Source organism: Suricata suricatta, chromosome 2, assembly GCF_006229205.1.
Source record: "Suricata suricatta isolate VVHF042 chromosome 2, meerkat_22Aug2017_6uvM2_HiC, whole genome shotgun sequence".
Classification (NCBI taxonomy): Eukaryota; Metazoa; Chordata; class Mammalia; order Carnivora; family Herpestidae; genus Suricata; species Suricata suricatta.
Window position 1 is genome coordinate 117,761,033 of NC_043701.1, and position 22,611 is coordinate 117,783,643.

General features: G+C 37.6%; 1 protein-coding gene across 1 annotated transcript in view; it reads right to left on the minus strand.

Moving 5' to 3' along the window:
• PCDH15 (protocadherin related 15) overlaps positions 1 to 22,611 on the minus strand; it is a 697,494-nt gene that overhangs the window by 268,726 nt on the left and 406,157 nt on the right. Inside the window, exon 14 of the mRNA XM_029919519.1 lies at positions 5,745 to 5,938. Coding sequence (XP_029775379.1) covers positions 5,745 to 5,938 — 194 coding nt within the window. The remainder of the gene's footprint in view (positions 1 to 5,744; positions 5,939 to 22,611) is intronic.

Consider the following 22,611-nt stretch of genomic DNA (forward strand, 5'->3'; position numbering starts at 1 on the left):
CTCTAAGCTAAAAGGTCTAAGGTCAGTCTCTTCGGAACCATTTGGCCATTTGGCCATTTGGCAGTCATACATTGCCCGGGCGTATCCAATCAGGAAAGCCCAGCTACCTCACCCCACATTCCTAAGGGTAAGGCCTCCAGATGGGAACTTTAGATAAGCCCCTGTTACCTAGTGTTAAAGTTAACCCCATAGTCACCAAACAAGACCCTGAACTCGCTCTGTAATTGGTTAATTTCAAAGATACCCTAAATGTTGTAATTGGGTCCCGCCAAAAGTAACAAACACTCTGAACAGTGTGTATGGTTAGAGCTGCTGCCAATACTGTTGTACCATTATGATTGGGTCTCTACCTATGTCACAATCTCCTGTAACTCCCCCTTCCCAAACTCATAAAAGTCCTGCCCCGCCTTTGTTTGGGGCTCGCTTGCTCTCAGCATGGATCCACCACACCGGTAAAGTCCGTGAGCCCGAGTTTAGGCCCCCGGCGAGCCTAAATTCGTAATAAAGCCCTTTGCTTTTGCATGCGTGCTTCGGCCGCTCTGGCGGTCTTTGGTTTCTGGGGGCGGTAAAGAAATCTTGGGTATAACATATGCACTAGTAACACTGACTAGACTGGCAATTACTCGTAATGACCAAGCTATTTCACACTTCTCAGGCTGTGCAAAGAATGTGACATACTTTTTTTCACCTAGTCAACCTTTACTCAATCTCTGAAACGCCTCTGCTTAGGAGAACTTCTAAGTACCTCCTCATTATAAGGAGTGCCCTTCTCAATGCCCTAGAAACATGAGAAATTGGCTCAATCACAGATTTACCATGCTGAGTGGAATTTAATTATTTATAGTTCTACTTTTTCACTCTTTCTGCAATTTTTTCTGGCAAAGGATGGTACTATGTTTATCATTGTGTTTCCAGGACACAGTAGATGGCACTTGTATAATAAATAGTTGGTTGGACTGAATAGAAAAATCATAATTTAAAATGTTTTAACAATTTTTTTAACTTACTAGTGACAAAATTATACAGAATTTGTGTATACTATGAAAGAAGGCAGAATAATTTCACATCTGTCTCCTCATTTTGGGGGCTCTTTAAAGTTATTTGAGTTTTATATTACGTGGTCTCATTCCATTGTTTAAGTAAAACAGAAAAAAATGTTTAAGAACTTAGGAACACAACAGAAATTGTTTGTTTGTTTTTTTTAAGAACCTAGGTCATTCCGGGAATTGCTTTGGCTTTTGCAGACACAAAAGACAACCAAACCACAGCAATTCTTGCCCTTGTGAACTAAAATTCCAGTCGGAAGGAGGTGAGGCAGACAACAGACTTGATATCGTCAATGCAGGGATAAAATAGCATGTCCCATGGTGGTAAGTGCAGAAGATATAAAAGGCATGGACGTATGGAGAGGCTGTTGCAGTTGTAAACAGTTTGTGGGAAAAGACTTCCCAAAGAAAGGGCAGAGGCCAGAAGGAAATGAATCCATGGACAAATGGGAGGAGGAGCCATCCAGGTTGAGAGAGGAAAGTCAAGGTCGAAGATCTGAAGGTGGCTGCCAGCCTCAGGGACAAGAGGAGATGGCATGAGGGCTGGGGGGAGCAGGACGTAATGTTACTCTGAAGAGGTGACCTTAGGTAGTGTCCTGTGGCTGCTGGCAAACTGTGCTGGGCTCCATTGGCCTTTTCAATGATTTTGTCTTGACTTTGAAACAGATGTGAGACCCCAGAAGAGCCTGGAAGTGTGTTTCCCATGTTACTAGGATGACTCCAGCCCCTGCATGGAGAAGAGACTGAAAGCGCATTGGCAGAAGTTTAAGTAGAAGAGGTTTGGACCCCTGGGGCTGGACTGGGACACAAGAGCTGGTGTGGATCTGGATGTCGCTAAAGAAAGCAGGAATTGCTGGTTTCCACATCTGTTTCTAGAGCAGAGCTCAGGTGTATTCGGAGTCTGAGAGAAAGGATGCACTGGGGTGGGCTCCAGGGGCGTTTGACCAGAGAAGCTGCAAGCCTGGCCATAAGACACTGAGTTTTGACACAGGGACTGTTGAAATGAATGTTAGATAGCCATGAATGAAATTCCTGTGAAGGGTCCCTGATAGTGGGATGACAGTGAAAGATAGGTTAGGGAGAAGAGGAGGGGTCTGTCATCTATGGGTGACCTGAGCAAGGAGGAGGAGAAGACACTATGAAACTCAGCAGGAGGGCATGAGGGAGAGGAGGCACTGTGCACAGACACCTGTGAGGAGAGGGAGCCCCCTATCACAGCTCCACCATGAGAGGCAAGAGAGATGCTAAGTGTGGTGTGGGGGTGTTGGGGTGTGCTTCTGAGAGGTGGCCAAAGCCGATGACTCTGTCTTAACTGGTTGTGTTACAGTCCTTTTGGCAAACTGCCAGACCCTGACATAGTTTCTGGTAGGGGCTCTTTGAAAACTTCCTCTATTTCCTCTATGAGGTTGCTCTCTTTGATTTTTTTCCTCTTTGGGATCAATAATGATAAACTGTATCTTCTGCAAACATGACCCATTTCATCCCTGTTTTCAAATTTTGCATATATTAAAGCAAAGTTGTCTCTTAAGATTCTTTTCTTTTCCTGTTTCTGTATTATTCTCTTAGAATTTATTATTGCACTTTCTTCCTTTTTTGATTAAGTGAGCTGGTGATTTATCCATGTAATTATGTTTTTATTTTTTACTTCTTTTTTTTTCACAGAACCAAATTTAGATTTCCTTGCTGGGTTAAGAGATGGTTAGCATGTATTCACACTTCCCATCACACTTGTTATTTCTTCCTTGCGTTTCTTTGTGGTTTTTGTTTGCTTCTTTTATGAGGTATCAGAACAACTACATCACATCTTCATAAAAATTTCTCAAAAAAAAGAAGCACAGATCCCTTCACTAAATAAAATAACAAGCATTATGTAGTAGTTTAATTCAAGATTAAAACATCTCCGTCTAGTGGGATTCATACCAAGGATGAAAAATAGATTATTCAGGAACTATATTAAGATCAATCATTATACGATTAGCTGAAGAATGGAAGTCATTACTGTCTTCATAGATGATGGATATGTATTTTCTTATTTTAAAAAGCCAATAAAATGTGAACACTTTCTTGGCATAATTTAAAAAATGTGTTTTTTTAAAGACATAAACGAATATAATGGGAATTCTGGGGGATGTTCTTCCCACATGAGTTACAAACAAGATAAATATTTTTATAGAGACAATTAACAAATGAATTAAAGGAAAAAATAGAAAGGACATACAATTTTTACCATTTATAAAATATATTTCTGGATAACACTAGAGAATTGACTGGAAATCTACAAAAATACAAGAGAATTAAAAAGTGACTTAAAATTAATAAAATTCACATATATAACATCATTGTATATTGTTATGTATAATAACAACAAAAGATACGGAAACAGACCAATAAAAAAAGGCACAGGACTCACACAAAGAAAATATTTAAAAAATAGAAACTCCTACAAGGCACAAAAGACAGCATGGTCAAAAAGAGAATCAGAAAGTTCTTGAACAGAAAGATTAGACATCAAAAACACTCAATTTAACTGCAAGTAGTTAATTTATAAATGTAATGTTTCTAATAAAAATGTAGTTTAAAACCTTCACTTAACTAATTCATATATAGTCACAAAATTAACAGAGAGAGAAACTGAGACCCTTTTAGGGAAAAACATCATTGAGATAAGTTAGCAACATATTATGAAGTGCAGTTCAAAACATTCACAATTGAGGGGCCTAGGTGGGTCAGTCGGTTAAGCCTCTGACTGTCTGAAGTCATGATCTTAAAGTTCGTGGTTCAAACCCTGTGACGGGCTCTGTGCTGACAGCTCAGAGCCTGGAGCCTGCTTTGGATTCTGTGTCTCCCTCTCTCTCTGCCCCTTCCCTACTCACACTCTGTCTCTCTTTCTCTCAAAAATAAATAAACATTAACAACAAAAACTAAAAATAAACAACCATTAAAATTGTGACAATCGCTTATGAAAAGAATTAATGGGGTAGAAGGGAAAGTTTCTTTTTTTTTAATGTTTGTTTATTTTTGAGAGAGAGAGAGAGAGAAAGAGAGAGAGAGAGTGTTTGAGCAGGGGAGGGGGAGACACACACACACACACACACACACACACACACACACACACACAGAATCTGAAGCAGGCTCCAGGTTCTGAGCTGTTGCCACAGAGCCCGACGTGGGGTTCTCGAACGCATGAACATGACATCGTGACCTGAGTAGAAGTCGGTTGCTTAACCAACTGAGCCACCCAGGCATCCCGAGAAGAGAAAGTTTCAAGTCAACTCCAAATAAATGAGAAAATATATAATAAATGTAATATCTCAAATTAGTGGGGGAAAAGTGAACTATCTAACATACTGCATGTAGAAAATGGCAGAGTAGCCTAAACATATTATTGATGATTGCCATCTCCTATGTACACTGGGATAAATCCCAAATGCAACACTGATTTAACCTTAAGCATGAATTTATAAAGTCATTAATAGAAAATATAAGGTAATTATTACCTGGGGATGACATGTCAATAGAAAGATGGGCAAAGATGATGAACACACACTTTGCAGAAAAAGTAACAGAACTGGCTTGTATGTAAGCATAGGAAACATATTCAAACTTACTCATGATCAAATGTATAAAAAAAAGCATAGGTGTTAGTTTTGTCTAGCTGATTGGCAAAAATCCATGTTTGGTATGACACATGGCTGCCGATACTGTAGACATATCCACTCTCAGACTTGACAGTTGGAAATGTAAATTGTCATGAGCCCCATGGAATACAATTTGGCATTATGACTAAAACTTAATTGCACATGCTGTTTGGTAAGAGAGAATTTAGTGCACTGATATATCTGCACGTATTCAGAATGACACATGTTCAGTGTCATTTATTTCTTCATTGTTAGTAAAAGAGCAGCTGGAATTTAAAAGTCCATCCATAGTGCATTACTAACTCAGTATTATATACATATGAAAGAATATTACTTAGCTGTGAAAATAGTTTTGAAGAAATTATTCAGCATTCATATTAAAAGAACCCCAGAATATGTGGTGAGCAGAGGAGTGCCCCAGAAGGTTTAGGAATGAATTACTATTCATTCATATTTTTAAATCCTTACTGGAAATCAGCAAATAATTAATAAAAAGGTATCTCAGGTCAGGGACTACACAATTCTATAGTAAATCCTATAGATCCTAAAGAGATTATGTAGAGTACATATATTTGTATATATGCATATATTTGCATATATAGAATTTGTATATATACAGATAGAATATATGTATAAATATATCTTTATACATATATATTTAAATAATTACCCAGACATTGAGAGGTGGTTTCAAATCCCAGACATTTCATGTCACTGCTATGTCTGTGATAACTTACTATCACCAACCTTGCTTGTCAGCAATACATTGGCTACATGACTCTGGTATTTCCCAGTCCTACCCCTGTGCCAAGAACTGATAACTGCCTCCCTCACATCTGTGAAATCACTGTTACTTATCTTGTGGTTTAAACTTGTCTTTATCGTCCTTTCCCCACAAGCTAACCACATAAGAATGTGCAGTTCCTGAGAATCCCGTCCCTCTCATATGTTGGTCTAATGTGTAGGTTTGTAGAATGACGGAATGGTTGCTAGGCTTCCCTCAGGTACCAGCGGGTAACTGGGAGTGCCCGGAAGGTGAACTACTTGTGCTTAGAATTACCTTCTTTCAGCAGGAGGCGCGTTATCAGCTGCCTGGACTGTGAGTGCATAGGTGCGCCCCACTGTCAGCGCCACTCCTTCAGCGATGGTGATGAGCCCCGTGGTTCTGTTGATGGTGAAGTCTCCCTGAGCCCCAACCAGGATTTCATAGGTTATCTTTCCATTAGACCCTTCATCTGCATCCACCGCGGTGAGCTAGAAAGGAAAATCACAGCATCAGTCCTCTGGGGGCTCAACATTCTGCCAATTTGTCATTCTGCTCCCCCAACAAAAGGAGCTTGCTTTCAAATACAAAAAGGAGGAGAAGATAATTGTGAACAACATATCAGATGAGGGGTTAGTATCCAAAATCTATAACGAACTTATCAAACTTAACACCCAAAAAACAAATAATCCAGCAAAGAAATGGGCAGAAGACATGAATACACACTTCTCCAAAAAAGACATCCAGATGGCTACAGACACATGAAAAGATTCTCAACATCACTCATCATCAGAGAAATACAAATCAAAACCACAATGAGATACCACTTCACATCTGTCAGAATCACTAAAATTAACAACTCAGGAAACAACAGAAGTTGACCAGGATGTGGAGAAAGGAGAACCCTCTTGCACTGCTGGTGGGAATGCAAATTGGTGCAGACACTCTGGAAAACAGTGTGGAGGTTCCTCAAAAACTTAAAAATAGAACTACCATATTATCCAGAAATTATACTACTAGGTATTTAACCAAAGGATATAAAACTGCTGATTTAAAGGGGCACATCACCCCAATGTTTATAGCAGTGCTATCAACAATAACCAAACTATGGAAAGAGCCCAAATGTCTATCAACTGAGGAATGGACCAAGTAAGATGTAGATATATGTGTGTATATATATATTACTCGGTGATCATAAAGAATGAAATCTTGTCATTTGCAATGATGTGGATGGACCTAGAGTGTGTTATTCCAGGTGGAATAAATCAACCAGAGAAAGATAAATACTGTATGATTTCATTCATATGTAGAATTTAAGAAACAAAACAGATGAACATATGGGAAATGAGGGAAGAAACAGAGAAGAGAGGAAAACAAACCACAGGAGACACTTAATGAGAGTGTCAAACTATGGGATGACCTATGAAAGTGGGTGGGGGATGGGCTAGGTGGGGAATGGGTACTAAGGAGGGCGCTTGTTAGGATGAGCACTAGGTGTTGTATTTAAGTGATGAATCACTGCATTCTACTCCTGAAACGAATACTACACTGTATTATTTGTTAACTAACAAAATTTTAAATTAAAAAAGTCCTTCTTACAGTAAAACCCAAACAAAACAAAACCCAAATAAACAAAGAAAATAACATTAAAAATAAAAATAGGTAAAGAAAGATCTCTTGGCACATTCACTCTTGCTGTCTTGAGCCAATACTTCGGTGCTTGGATTCGGAAAGCGATCACAGCAAGAAAGATTTTTTTTTTCCCTTATGAAAGTGATAAGTGAATCTTGAAGAGTCTCTTTATTTTAATTTACTAAGGGAAAGAAGAGGACAGCTCTAACAGCAGGTCTAATTTCACAATGGGAAATTTAATTTTTTTCCTCTACGTTCCCTCCTATTCTAGACACATAAACACATATTGCTGCCCGTGGCACTTGAGAAAATGAAGTGAGTGAGGTTTGTCTTTATTGCTCTCCCCACTTCCTTTGCTTTGGTTTTTCACATCCATAAGTTGTTCCTTTTGTCTCTCAGAGGGTCTCTTGTCCTTGTACCCTCTTTATTTACATTTCCTTTGAGCAAAGGTTTTTAAATGTTGTTTACACTGATTTATGAAAGACTGCAAAGCCCTAGGGTATTACTTTTGCAAAATCACAGAAATCTAACTGCAACTGTAAAAATCTTATTAAAGATTAGACTATCAAGCCCAAGAAATAATTTTTAAGAAAAGGCAATGAATTCAGAGGCCCTGAAATAACACCAAATGAACATTTGTATGGCTAATTTGCATGTGGTATTAGTTATTTTGAAACAACTTGTATTCAATAGTTAAAGCTATACTTGGGTTGTTATGTGTGAAAACAGATAATAATTTAATCAAGCAAAATTAAGATAAGAATCATCTAATGTGTTAAATAAGGCTCCTTGACTTGCTGATAAATATAAATTTATCTCAGCGGGGATGGGAGGCATGGAGAAACTATAGATTCTAGTGGGAAATCTTATAGTATGCATTTTACAAACATACACAGAATTTTTTGTTTTCATCATTGCAAAGCTGATGGAGATAAGAAAGTTGATCTCATATAGTTTATACATAAGGGGAAAACAATATAAGTTTCCTGCTGAGGTCACAATCTCAATATTCATAAGAATGAGCCCTGAGTCAGGCTCTATGTGGGATTCTCTGTCCCCATCTCTCTGCCCCTTCCCTATTTGTGCTCACTCTTCTCTCTCTCAAAAAAAAGAATAACTAAACTTAAAAAAAATTAAGCTTAAAAATATTTCCTGTTGAATAAAGAAAAAAATATATAATTGTAACAAGTAAAACTACAGAAAAATTTTTGTGACATTTTTGTATCTATTTCTATCCCTTAATTTTCACTACCATTACAGTAGTTCTATATGATTCACAGGTTTCTTTGGGTGGCCACTGCACACTGGTGCACCTTGTTAGATCCAATGTGAGTGTGCCCATTTACCTCCAAATTTGAGTTCAGTTTTAAGAACGCCATGTTAATTAGTGTCCATTCAAATTCCGTGTTCACCATCCTGATAAAATGTAAACAAAGTACTTTACACACACCATCATGCTTAAGGGGAAATGCTGTGCATACTATGTTTCTATTGTCTTTATGAACTGCATTTAAAACAATAATGTGCATAGAAACAGCAGCTACAAAAATAATTGAGAGGAAAGAAGGGAATTTGAGAGTTGGCATTCAGTTAGCCGAGATTTGGGTGGGGGTGGACAGATGTGGCTGCCAGAAGGTAGAGCATTTCATAAAATCATTCTGGGACTTACAGGGAGGATGACTGGCATGGTCCTAAAGGCAAAGGAGAAGGAAACAATTTGCAGAAACAGAACAGATGAGTGATGTGTATTTATGGAGAATTATTCAAGCCAGACCAACTCCGTTCTCTTTCACATGTGGGTAAAATTAGAAGACTAGAGGGTGTGGGGAGTAGAGGAGATATCAATTTTGATTATAGTAAATCACTTACCATAATGTCTCGGGAAGTCTTAATTAAAATTTAGCTCAAACTGGATTCAATATTAACATTCTTCCTGGGACTTAAATTGGCCAAAGGAGTTTGATGCTAAATGGCAATGCATCAAGTTAAGACATGTTGCGGGATGTGCTTCCCGACGTAGGTATTGTGGTCGGTCTTATTTAACATTTTCATGAGTGATATTGGAAAGGAGGATAAACTGGATAACAATTAAATTGAAGAAGGCACCCATCGGGGAGGTGCTATAAATACCAAATAGTACAGCAACGCACAGATTAGAGAAACAGTCCCCAAACGGCACAGCCAGCCAACGATGGATGAGCTGAGCTATTCAGGGAACATCATTATTGTTGTGATATATATCCTGATATATTTGGGAAACCGTTAGGAAGCAGAGAGTTTAACAAATAAGCCAAAAATCATTTCCACATGTAAGTGACTCATATAGCTTGAAGCTCTTTTTCAGTCTTTTAGAACTAAATCTTAACGTTGTGGGCCAAAAGTCAACATAACTGAGTCCCTACATCAAACAAAACTATTGTGAAGAAATTATTATTTGTCCAGGATTTAACAAGGGAACAGAGACAGTGACTGAATATCCAAAAGATGGTACTGCCCCCTGCACAAGAGCTCGGCAACACAACTCTGGTGGCAATTTCTTTCAGTCACACCCCAAGGACTGCAATCAGTGATCTCTGAGATGAAGGTACTGAAGGGGTTCTCAAAGCAGAGAGGAAATCCACCTCTGAAATAAAAGAGAATGCAGGGGGGGCTGACATACACAGAGAAGCCAAAGTGTCTCTTGCAAGCTATCACAAAGTCAAATAAAATCTATGATTTGTAATCATTTTACTGAAATGCTATGATACTGAAACGGTCAGACCTAGATTGTGGTGTGTCTCCATATCTTTGCTGCAGCTACAGTCCTCCTCATGAAGTGTGGCCCTACCCCTACCTGTCACTTCCCTCACTATTCCCAATGTGTGTGTTCCAGACAGGCCCAGCCATCCCTCACTGCCACAAGAAATAAAGACAAAGGTGAATAAATAAATACAACACTCTAGTTTATCCCTGTCATTCCTGTCTATTTCTGGCTGTGGCTTGTTTCTCTCTTCAATTTCTTTCCTGTGCCTAAGAAATGAAAAAAATATGGCTCTATGTAAAAAGACCAATATAAACAATGTTGGTTCATAAACTAAACAAAAACTTAGATAGGAATGTCACAAATGAAGCAAAGATTAAATAAAAGTCATAGTTCATACAGAGAGGATCATCAGGCTTAAGCTATAATAAAGTGTGAGCATGCTTATTTTTACGTGAATGGTGACCAAACTGACACACTAAGTATGTAAACCAGTTGATGTTTTTGCCTCCATGGCATCCTGGTTTTAGAAAGAGCCACTCACTTTCCTTGGAGAGCGGTTCACCCCTTTGCAGCCCATGCTGGGCTGGGCTGGTCTTGGCTCCAACAATGGGAGTGAGCCTCTGGCCTGGACACTGCTTGATTTCAGAATTGGCAACTTATCCAAGTTGTATAGGCAGGGTAACTCTCAGAACCACAGGAAAGAGTGGCTTTTAATTCCTTCAGGACTCAACTGGTCGATTTATACCTAACATTTGGCTCATCTTTGGATCTGTATTGGGTCTGTCCAAGACTGAGGCTCAGGAGAAGGTGAGGCCAGGAAATAGAGAGAAAATATCCTGGGTGACATCCTTTCCACTTATGCCTGAGACAGTTCACCACTGAACTTCTCTGATATATGAACCAAAAATGTACTTTAAAAATAAAAAAAAAGAAAAAGCTAGTTTACTTTGAAATTATGTCAGTTCAATCCTAAGAACCCCAAATATTATAGGAAAAGAATGTTATGGTTAGTTTTTCTCCTTGGCTCCTTTGTGACTATTTATTCTTCAGGGATCATGTACTTGGAGGTTTTGCTATGCGGTATCATGTGGTCATTGATACATTAAACCAACTTTAATTCAATATATGATTATTCATTGCAATGGCCAAGGGTCATGCTGCAGAAGTGGTGGAGTTGCTCTTGTATAGAAATCATGATTAGCTATTTAACAAGTAATAAAAATATGTATACACAGATAGATAACAAGTATATATATTTCCCTGTAATAAAACAATTCTTTAAAATGAAGCAAATATCTAAATTAATTAAGAACTTTTAAAAATGTAAGGTTCTTAGAACGTATTTCTTACTCTTGTTATTACTCACATTAACTGTTCAAACCAGGCAGACAAAAAACTGGAGACATGTGTATAAGTTTTGTAGATATTTAGTACAAGGTAAGGCTATAAATATGCATGTTTAGTTCTTTTAAAAATGAAATTCAATTTGGAATGGGAACTTTGGATTGATGGCATGTGAAAACATGTAAAGCTGAGTTTAGAAGAGTCTGGAAAATTCTGTACCCTTCCACAAGAGTTATAGAGGTAAGCCAATCGAGATCATTTGGTGATAATCATAATAGCAGAATTAATTCCTAACATTAATTTAGGGAAAATAATAATCTCGAGAAAAGCATTCATTTCTAAATAATTTAATAAGAACCTACAATGGTTTTAAGAACTATGCTAGGAAATGGGGGTAAGTTAAAGTTGGTAAATAAAAAGTGGACTCTCCTTCCCTTTTGTCCTTCTCTTTCCACCCCTACTTCCCCTTCTCCCCCTCCCCCTCCTCCTCCCTTCTTCTCCTCCTCCACCTTCTCCCCTCCTCCCTCTCTCCTTCCCCCTCTTCCTTCCTCCTTCTCCTCCTTACTCTCCCTCATCCCCTCCTCTTTCTTCTCCCTCCTCCCCTTCTCCCCTCCTCCCTTTCTCCCCTTGTCCCCCTCTCCCTCTCCTTTCTTCCCCTTCCTCCTGCATCTCCCTCTTCCTTTCTTCCTCTTGCTCCTCTTCCTTCCTCCTCCTGCACCTCTTCCTCCCCCTCCCCTTCTTCCTTCTTCTCCTCCTTTCTCTTCTTTTTGGAATTTACCATCAGCACAAAATTATTAATGAAACAAGGGCATATATACTGACATATTGTAGAAAGTACTACTGTAAATGAACATAAACAATGAGTAAGCTACAGGGTAGGTGTGAAAGCCCTTTGGCATGGGTCACATTCAAGCTGGGAGTGAAAGATGGGTGCATGATAGTAGAAGATGGATCACACACAGTCATTGGAAATGGGAAGGGCATGTGTGATGACCCTAAGGAAAGGGGAGTGGATAAGAATCTCAGGAACCCAGAACGTTATGACCTGGAAAAGTGTAACGCATGGTAACACATGGTGATAAGTAGAGGGATTCAATGAAGGGCTTCAGGGGTCGTGAGAACTTGAGTATCAGTGCGTGACAGCTGAATACTCAAAGGATTTCCTGATAGTTGATATCTGATCCATGTGGTAGGAAAATCCAGAGAGAGTGCCATCCTGTTAGGTCAGAAGTTTCCAGAGAACAGCAGTGAATTCGTTGAAGGGTTCTTCTTTATGATCAAAATTACAACAGAACAGTGTTTATCTTCAAAACATGGATCAAAACCTTTCACACCTGACTTAGAGGACAAAATAAACTTGAAAAGGAAAAGTTTTGGTCAAGGGCACAGATACCAGTCAGATAATGAGGAATGTTTCTCTATTGTTCCTATGTCTCTGCAGTGTGCATAGACTCCAGCTACCCCACAGCCTTCTGCTGCTTGACGATACAGAGTCTTTTGTTCTGGAACCCTCATCACCTGAATATCCATTTCAATCTAGTGCTTTTTATTATTAAGGAAGAAAATCTATTAATAAGGATTTTCTTGGTATTCCAGCTTCCAAAGCATTTCACCTGGAGAGTATAAAGTGACAATGCTGTGGTGAGGACTTCCTTGGGAAATACTCACCATGAAGGTACTCTCTGACCTTCCTGGAATCTCAGAGTATCTGGGGCTTGTCTGTGTTGATTTTTAGCCAAGGCAGAAAAGACTGCTTTGGGCCTCCAGACATTCAAGTCTGTTTCCTAGTATGTCACGCCGAATTCCTTTCATTTTGTATGTTGCATTTAATGTAGATCATTTTTCTGTTTCTTTCTTGGTCTGTTTGTAAGAATATCAGAAGTGCAGTGTAATATGTTGCAGAATTAGGTTTTTGCTAAACAATTTGTGATATTCCAATTCTCTTCAGACAGTAAGGGATTACTGAAATAATCCCCTTTGATTATTTAATTCAGCAGAACAAAGATTCAGTGCCCCAGAACATCTGTTATCTTACAATTCTTATTAGACACATAGATGATGCCTAATATGAAATTAAGGGTTTATAAAATGAATACATTTTCATAGAAGTGACATAAAAATATATGGAATTTTCCTCTGATAAACATAAACTAAAATCATGGCTTATAATTGATTCATGAAAATATTCACTAAAATTATTTCAGTAAAAAGAAAAAAAAGTGGATTCCTCTTGTTAATACAATGCCTTTATTTCATTTACTTCATGAGTTTCTCTCCAATTCATCATAGGAATCCCTATTTTAAAAACTCTGTCCATGTTTGGCTGTCGGTCCCCCTCCTCTTCCCTCAAGTATATTTGGCACAGGTTTATAAAAGTAGGGCTGGCCATGAAAAGCAGCAGATTTGGTTTAAGAGACAATAGACTGAATTTGGTGTGGAGTTAAATGACTCAAGCACAGTGGAAAATGACTGAGGAATCACTTCAGCTCTGCCCATATGAGTTGTGTAACTTGGGGGCTCTCAGCTGAAGTAAGCCATGAGCAAGCCAGAAATTAAGCAGAAAAAGAATTCCTGAAAGTTCCATGCAGAGCTCAACCTATGTTCAGATCAACCTGCAAAGGTTTTTGTGCTAACTTTGGTGCAAATCACTGGCTGACATTAAGACATATAGAGTGATGCCTGGGTGGCTAGGTTGGTTGAGTGTCTGAACTTCACCTCAGGGCATGATCTCATGGATTGTGGGTTCGAGCCCCACATCGGGCTCTGTGCTGACAGCTAGCTCAGAGCCTGGAGTCTGCTTTGGATTCTGTGTCTCCTTCTCTCTCTGCCCCTCCCCTCTTTGTGCTCTTTCTTTCTCTGTCTCTCAATAATAAACAAATGAAAAACAATAAAAAAAAAGACATATAGAAACAAGAACATCTCTTAAAAGGCCAGCTAAAAATTAAAAATAAGAATAAATGCAAAAATCATGCACAAATGCTAGGAGCTACAAACTTAACAGAGATAGATTCAGCAGATGAAATCTACATATATTATTAAAAAAAATCCTCAGAGTCAATATCAAAATCCAGAAGTACTACAATATAAGGTTAAAACAAACATGGTAATTAAAAAAATAAATCTAGAGATAGTTAAAGAAAAATTATTCTGACACTTGGTAAAATGTGTAAAAAAAGGCAAAAAAAAAAAAAACCCACCTTGAAAGGAAGGTGTCATCCAGGACCTTTGAGAAAGGTGTCAGGATGATCAGCACAGGGGGAGAATGAGGGCTCAGCTCAACTCCAGCTGCAGTAAAGGCAACTGAGGATGTACAGTCAGTGAGCAGAGTGGGTGGAAAATTATTAACAGAAGACATCAAGGGTAGGGGGATTTTTGTAAAGCCAGCTTAACAGGATATTTGCAGAAGGCAGGCCAGGGTGATCAGCTGCCAGTGTAGGTGATGAGAAATTTGATCAGATCCTCAGAGTAGGGGCTGTCTGTAATCTAGTGCACCAGGATTCTTGCTGAAACTGGGCTGGACAGGCCAAAGACAAGACCCAAACACGAGGCCTAATTGAAAAGAAGGCTCACCACAGCCGAACTAAATTTTGCTCAAGGAGAGAGTTTTTGTCATGAACTAAGAGGTCCATGGATCTGAAGAGTAGATACAAGAAGTGCACATAGACACATCACTCTCAAATTGCTGAAACACGAAGAATATAAGAGCAGAAAAAATAAGAACTCATTTCATAAAAGGAAACAATGTATCATTCATGGCTGACTTCTCATTACAAATAATAGAGGTCAGTAAGCATAGGAATGACATATTCAAAGGGCTAGGATGAAAAACAACCAGCAGCTGTCAACCACGTTTAATATATCTGGTGAGACAATCCTTCAAATCGAAGGCAAAATAAAGACATTCAATCATATATATAATACATCATATTAATGAAACAAATGATGGAACCACATGATAATCTCCATAAATACAGAAAAAGCAGTTGGTAAAACTGAACGTTCATTTATGAAAAAAGAGATTCAACAAACGAAAAATAGAAGGAAACTTCATCAACATAACAAAAACTACCTACAAAGGACCAACAGCTAGCATTATACTTAATGATGAGGGCTCAATGCTTTTCCCTAAGATCAGCAACATAAAAAGGATGCGCTCACTGCTTCTATTAAACATTGTACTGGAGGTGCGGGTCAGTGCATTAAAGTGTGTAAAAGAATAACAACAACAAAAGGCATCAGGTTGGTAAGATGAAGTAAAACTATTCTATTTGAAGAAGATACTATTATCTGTAGAAAATACTAAGTAATCTACAAAAAACTATGAGAGCAAGCAAATGACTAACAAAATCCTTTGCATTTTTTTCTATTTTGTAGTGAGCAATCCCAAAATAAAATTATTTCCATCCACAGTAGCTTTAAAATGACAAAATAACTATGAATAAATTCAGCAAAATGTGTCCAAAATGTATACACCAAAATCTACAATGTTGCTCTGATAAATTTAAAAGTATATGGAAGGACAGTCCATGTTCAGAATTGAAAGATTCAATACTGTTAAGATGGAAATTCTTCACAATTTATTTGTTTTATAAATTTACTATAACCTCTACCAAGATTCTTATCATGCTTTGTTTTGTACAGTTTGTCAAGTTAATCTTAAAATTTCTATGGAAGTATTATGGACCTAGAATAGCCACAGGAATTTTAGAAAAGATAAATAATTGAAAAAGACTTATACTATATGATTGCAAATATACTATCAACCTACAATAGTCAAGACAATATGGTTTGGGCATAAGTAAACATACAAATTAATGGAACAGAAGTCTAGAAACAACCTCTTCTATTTATAGCTAACTGATTTCCAACAAAGATACCAAGATAATTCAAGGGGGAAAAGAGTTTCTACCCACTGAGACAATTAGATATTTCTATGCAAAAAATAAAAATAAATAAAATACAGATGAACTAAAACTTTTATGTCACAGCATTCAAAATGGATCACTTGTACAACATAAAAGCAAAAAGTATGAATCTCATATGTGATCTGAGAAAATGTTCATGAACTTAACTGGCAAAACCTTCTCAAATATGACATCAAAACATGATACACAAAAATAAAAAAAATAATAAATTAAACTTTTTCAAAATTGAAAACTTTTGCTCCTCCAAAACCACAACTAAGAATATAACAGACACAACATGGACTCTGAGAAAATATGTGGTAATCATATATCGGATAATGTACTTGTAGTCATAATTTACAAAGAAGAATTATAAATCAATACTAGGAAGATAAACAGTACAAATAAGACAATGGGCAGAAGATTTGAATAGATATTTTTATCAAAGATGGAAAAACTGTGAATAAGCACATGAAAAGGTCTTAAAATCAAGAGTCCTTCAAGAACTGAAAATTAAAACCACAGTGAGATATGGTGAGGTACCTGCTCTAGTGGGCTTTATAAAGGCTCTGACAATATCAAGTGTCAGTGATTATGTCGACACATAAAATAGTATAGTCACTTTGGAAAGGAGTTTGGCAGTTTCTCAAAAAGGTAAGTGTGTCTCTTTTCTACAACAGAGCAATGCTCCTTCAAGTATCTACATATATATACCCAATAGAAATTTAATAGGTACATGTCCATAGAAAGGCATACAGAGAATTCATAGGTACATTATTCATATTCTTTAAAACTGGAACAGTTCAAATGTTTATCAGTTGGTGAGAAAATTAACAAAACCTGTTTTTATACAATGGAATACTATTGAGAAATTCAAAGAAACAGAACTACAGAACTGAATCATATTACACTGTAGATGGCTGAGTACAGTCATACTAATGCTACTAAATACAGTATCATGCTGAAAGAAATCACCTCTCCCCTCAAAAAAGACTACATGTTGTACAATTCCATATTTTTGAGATTTTTATAAAAGGCACATTTTTTTAGAGATAAAAAGCAGAACTAGGGTCCTGGAGCCAGGGATGGGGGAAGCATTGACTGCGTGCAGGCACAAGGAAACATTCTAGGTGATGATGGTGTTTGGACCTGGATTTTGGTCATTGTTACATAACTATCTAAAGCTACTAAAAAAAATCACTGAAATGTACCCTGATGATGAATATGTGTTATTACATGTAACTTATGTTCAATGATGCTCTAAAAAATTACAAAGAAAATTTTAGTCACATGTAGGGTCTTTACCGATCCTTACCCATTTTTCCTTTCTACTGCATTGACAGGATACCACTCAGGCTGACCATAACCCTTGTAATTACTCATTCCTTGTTTTGTGATTTGACTCACTTTTCCCTTTCTTTCTTCCTTCCAACACACATTTCAAAGTTTAGGTCTTGGTTGTATTTTATAAACAGGCTTTCCTATATTTCTCTTTTAAACCTCTATGACCTCCTCTACTCTCAGGTAATTGTCTTTCAGCTCCATGTTACTCCATGCCACCTTTTCAAACCTACCCCTTTTCCTGGGAATGGACAGAAGGGAATGTTCTAGAATACAAGGAAGCACCAGCCTTAGGGAAGAAAAGTAGAACATAATCAGCAAATCCCACTTGGAAGGGCTGAGTCTGTGTTAAGAAAAGCAATAAAAGGTAAACCAGGTTAAAATGCACAATATGGAATGAGAATAAACAAAGATATCAAGGAAGGATGTCTTTACACTTTTCTCTAAGAGAACATTTCAGAGCAAGAATATAACTCTGTCAACTGCTCCTCTCAGATTTGATATTGAGTTGTGGCTGATGCTAGAGGAGGCCATTGCATTTTTTGGCTTTTGTATGAGGCCAACACATATGACCCACCTGGGATCTCTTGGAAACATAGCTTTCCATGGTAGCTTTTGTGTGGTTTGGAGAGATTCAGCATCAACGCTGTGTTGTCTCGAGAGAGAAAAATGCCCGGTGCACTAAAATGATGCCCAGAAGCTTTTGTCTGTGAAAATGTATACCAGGGGATGGTGTATGGCTCTGATGCCAGATCAGATGAAGCCCAGAGTTGCCTGAGAGATAGTTTCCATTGCCTACTCTGGTATTGGAAAATACATGATACGTGAGAAAAACCTGGTTTTGTTGGGAAAGTGGAGAAAATAACATGGCAATAATTGAAATGTGTTATGGAAAACATTTACTCTCTTGGTCTCAGCTCTATGATCTAATAAAGGATTTCTTGGTTTACTTATGCAGTTAGATCAAAATGAAACTTGAGTGGATATTGATCTCCTGGGTAGAGAGATTATTTGGGAAGGCAACCTAAAACTCACCAGCCAGGTAATAACCATGGAGATAGATTTGTTGAAGAAAGGATTTCATTTACATCTGAAAAACTTTTATATGGAGCTGAATATCACCATCAACACGTCCAAAAAGGTGTAAATAATAGAGGATGAAGGGAATAAATAATCTTTAAAATGTTGAAGAAATATCAGATAATGTACCTAGGGAAAGGTATGGTCAGAAATGTATTTTGCAGAAGGAATTCTAACTCCTCAACAGATAAAAGATATTCTGGTGTGTATCAGTGTTTTAGGAAGTTTGCTTTTATGTACTAGGTATTATAGAAGTTGCTGTAACAAAACTTTCAGGAGAATGCCTCAGATATCTGTATCAGGGGGGTAATATACTCCAAGTGCAGATGATTTAGAAGACATTTGAAATTGTACTTCCCCTTGGCTATTGCCATAGAAGTTACATTGTTAACTGCCCTGTATTGTAACAGGAAGCTAAATAAACTTGGTGCCACAAGAGGCCTATTGGATCTGAAGGTTGGCAGTCTGGCTGAACCTAAGACCACTGTCTCTGGTCAAAGAGACCAGGTAATGCAATCTAGTCATTTTCAGATCATGCTCTCTGCAGTCTTAATGTGAACTTTGAAGCTAAAGAGCATATGGAGCTACTAGTGAGCCCTCTTCTGCTCCGCATGTCCTAGACAGATCAAAGACAGTGGTTGTGTCAGTAGAGCTTTCGTTCAGGTGTATAATTCAGGATATGAACACCATTAACACTACCACGACTGGTAATATTTTAGGGACCATTAAAAGGGTTGCTACTGGAGATGGATCTCTTTTAGGTGTCCCTATTCCCAATACAAAGCCAAAGAATAAAGTTGCAGCAATAAGACTTTTAAAGTGTTTCTCTGTATTGCCTGAGAATTTGGAGAGCTTGCTCCCTTTCTGTAGCAACTTCATAATCTTTGTGTAGAGGTTCACTGAATCTCATTACTCAAACGCTGAGACTGTAAACTGGAACCCGAGATGCTTTCAGGCTGTTCTGCTCTCTCATGCTCAACTTCTACCTCATTACCTCCAATAAAGATTTCCTCAAAGTTGGCTTCCATAAGTTCCATAGCCCATACCTTAACTCATCAATTTAAGGATTCTGTCTTAAATACTGGTTTATTAAATCTTACATGGTCTACATTGCTGAATTTAAATTAGTGGGCAATGCAGTCTATGCTTTTAATTAATATGTAAATGAATATTTATTCAGACCTCAATTTGTGCCAGACACTGTGTTCCAAAGTGCAGAAGATGCAGACAGAATATTTTCTGTCAGACAGCTATGGCCTAGAAGAAGATAAAGGAAAGAAAAGCATCTTCGATAGATTTGTCACTAGGGAAAGATAAGAAGACATCAAAAAAGTACAGAAATGCCTTTAAAGACAGGGGCCGGAAGAATAAACCGGTGCATACTTGGCTTAGTCAAAGAAAGGCAAATCTTTTACCATTCAGTTCCTCCCCTCTCCACCAGCATTCCGAGTGATATCCCCAAATACCCATGAAATCTCTTACCTTTGGTTGTACCCATCTATTTCCAACAACCTCATGCCCCCTTCCCTGCCTGTGTGTGCACTGACTGTCCTGATAGTTTCATGCAATTCTCGTCAGCAATGAAGCCTTCCCAGCTCCTCAGGTCCTAACAGACCACCCTGCCCACTCAGGTTACAGTGGACACTCATATATTCTGATTCTTTTCCATGTAATTTCAAAATTCAATAGTGGTTTGTGGAGTGCCTGGGGACTCAGCTGGTAGAGTGACAGGCTTTTGGTTTCAGCTCTCATGGTTCATGGGTTTGAGCCCACACTGGACTCTGCGCAGACAGTGTGGAGCCTGCTTGGTTTCTCTCTCTCTCACTCTCTCAAAATAAATAAATAAACTTAAAAACATTCAATAATGGTTTGAAGTATTTTCTGGTCATTTCATCTGAATAAAGATGATCTCTCACAACATATATTAAGCTTCTCAAGGGTGAGTGCTGTCTTATACATCCTGTTTTTCAGAGCATCTGGTTTAGCACCAGGCACATAAAAGTCTTTATACATTAAATTATAATTTGTCTCATAAGATACATACATAACATGTGTCTGTAATAGACATACATATTAGGACTTGCTCAGTGGTGTTTTTGCTTATTTTATTTGCCAAACTGAATGAGCAAGAAATCCCTACTGCTCTATTTGGAATACTGGCTTTTTTCTAAGATTCCTTATCTTTGAAACATTTCCATAAGCAAGTATTTTTCTTTTACTCAAATGATTATGGTTTGACATTATAGCATAATTTACTGCAAGAGGAGCTGAGAAGAAAAGAGACTTATTCCCCCCAAACAATAGCTGAAAAAAAGCTAACATCCTTTAGTATATAGAAAAGAAAAAATATATATATTACACATTTTTGTTTCTTCTAGATTCTAAATTTCAAGTCAATTACCTAGTAAACCAGAAACATGTAGAACTGTGATGATGAGACAAAATGTTGTCAAAATTTAAAGTGTACACTGTATATGATATTAAAAACAATCACATACAATTAGACAAAAAGCTTTATAAAAATGCAAGCATTTAAGCATTAATTATTTAAATTTGCCATGGACAGATTTCACTGTGACAATCCAAAACATGCTAGATAAATATATATGTAAATTAACTTAATTGCCTTTACAAATAGATTTTCTTTGAAATGCTGGGTTTCTATATATATATCAGGGAAGGAGGATGATGATTGAAAAATAATATAGGATACAGAAATGCTAATGAATAGGAGCACATGCACCCCAAAGTTCATAGCAGCACTTTCTACAATAGCCAAATCATGGAAAGAGCCTAAATGTCCATCACCTGATGAATGGATCAAGAAGATATGGTATACACAATGTACACAATGGAGTACTATATGGCAATGAGAAAGAATGAAATATGGCCATTTGTAGCAAAGTGGATGGACCTCGAGGGTGTCATGCTAAGTGAAATAAGTCAGGCAGAGAAGGACAGATACCATATGTTTGTACTCATAGATCTAAAAGTAGAAACCTAACAGAGGTCCATAGGGAGGGGAAGGGGAAAGAAAGTTGGGGAGAGAGAGGGATGCAAATCATAAGAGACTACTGAACACTGAGAAGGAACCAAGGGCTAAAGGGAGAGGAGGAGGGAGGGAAGGCGGTGATGGTCATGGAGGGGGGCACTTGTGGGGAGAAGCATTGGGTATATAATTTGACAATAAACTATTATAAAAAATGAAAATAATATAAAATCCTGATGCAAGAATTAATTTTTACATACAAGTCAAAATGCAGATGTCTGTGACCACTGTAATGATTTCGGTAATATTCCCCCAAGTTTATCAAATGGGAAAACTATTCTACACAACATAATGCTTGGAGTCTTAAAAGCCATTTAGATGTTAAAAATTTCATCATGTTTAATTGGATTATCTGAGCCATATTTACCATCATGATAAAACAAAAATATTATATATTCCCTTCTTCCCTATTATTGAGGGTAATTACTGAAGGTCAGAAATGAAATCTTAGAGTTCCTTTGCTCCTTATGATACTCCACACAATGAATGATTTTCAGTAAGTGTGTGAATTATCCACCTTGGCTTCTCTAAAAGCATATGTGATTACTTTCTCCTGACATGTTTTCTGTCAGATTGTTTAGTCTCTCAAGAGTCTTCATTTGAAAAATTCTTCTGAATAATCAAGCTAGGAAGTACTACCTTCTAGGGATGCTAATACACCTGAAGTTTAGTTGATGAATTTTTAAATCACTTTAACCTGAAATATAGGTAGTTTCCCAACACCCATACAATATACTAAAGAACACTTATTTTACCTGCATCCATTAGTTCCTCTATCTGGTTGTTCATTAAACAAACATTTATAAAAGGTTTACTATGTACAGGTGTTTGAATACAAATTTTAGTGAAAGAAGAGAGAAAAGAGAGAAACTAAGTCTATGCTGCACTTGAGCTTATTAACTATTAATGTGAGAAACAGATAAGTTACATTATAATAAGACATTTTGAAATATGTTCTGAAGGGAGAATCAGAATGCTCTGGGATAAGAGGGAGTGTAATTAGGAAAGTAGTCCTGCAAGGCTTCCTTGAGGAAGGCACGCTTAAATTGAGATCTTAATGATGATCAGCAT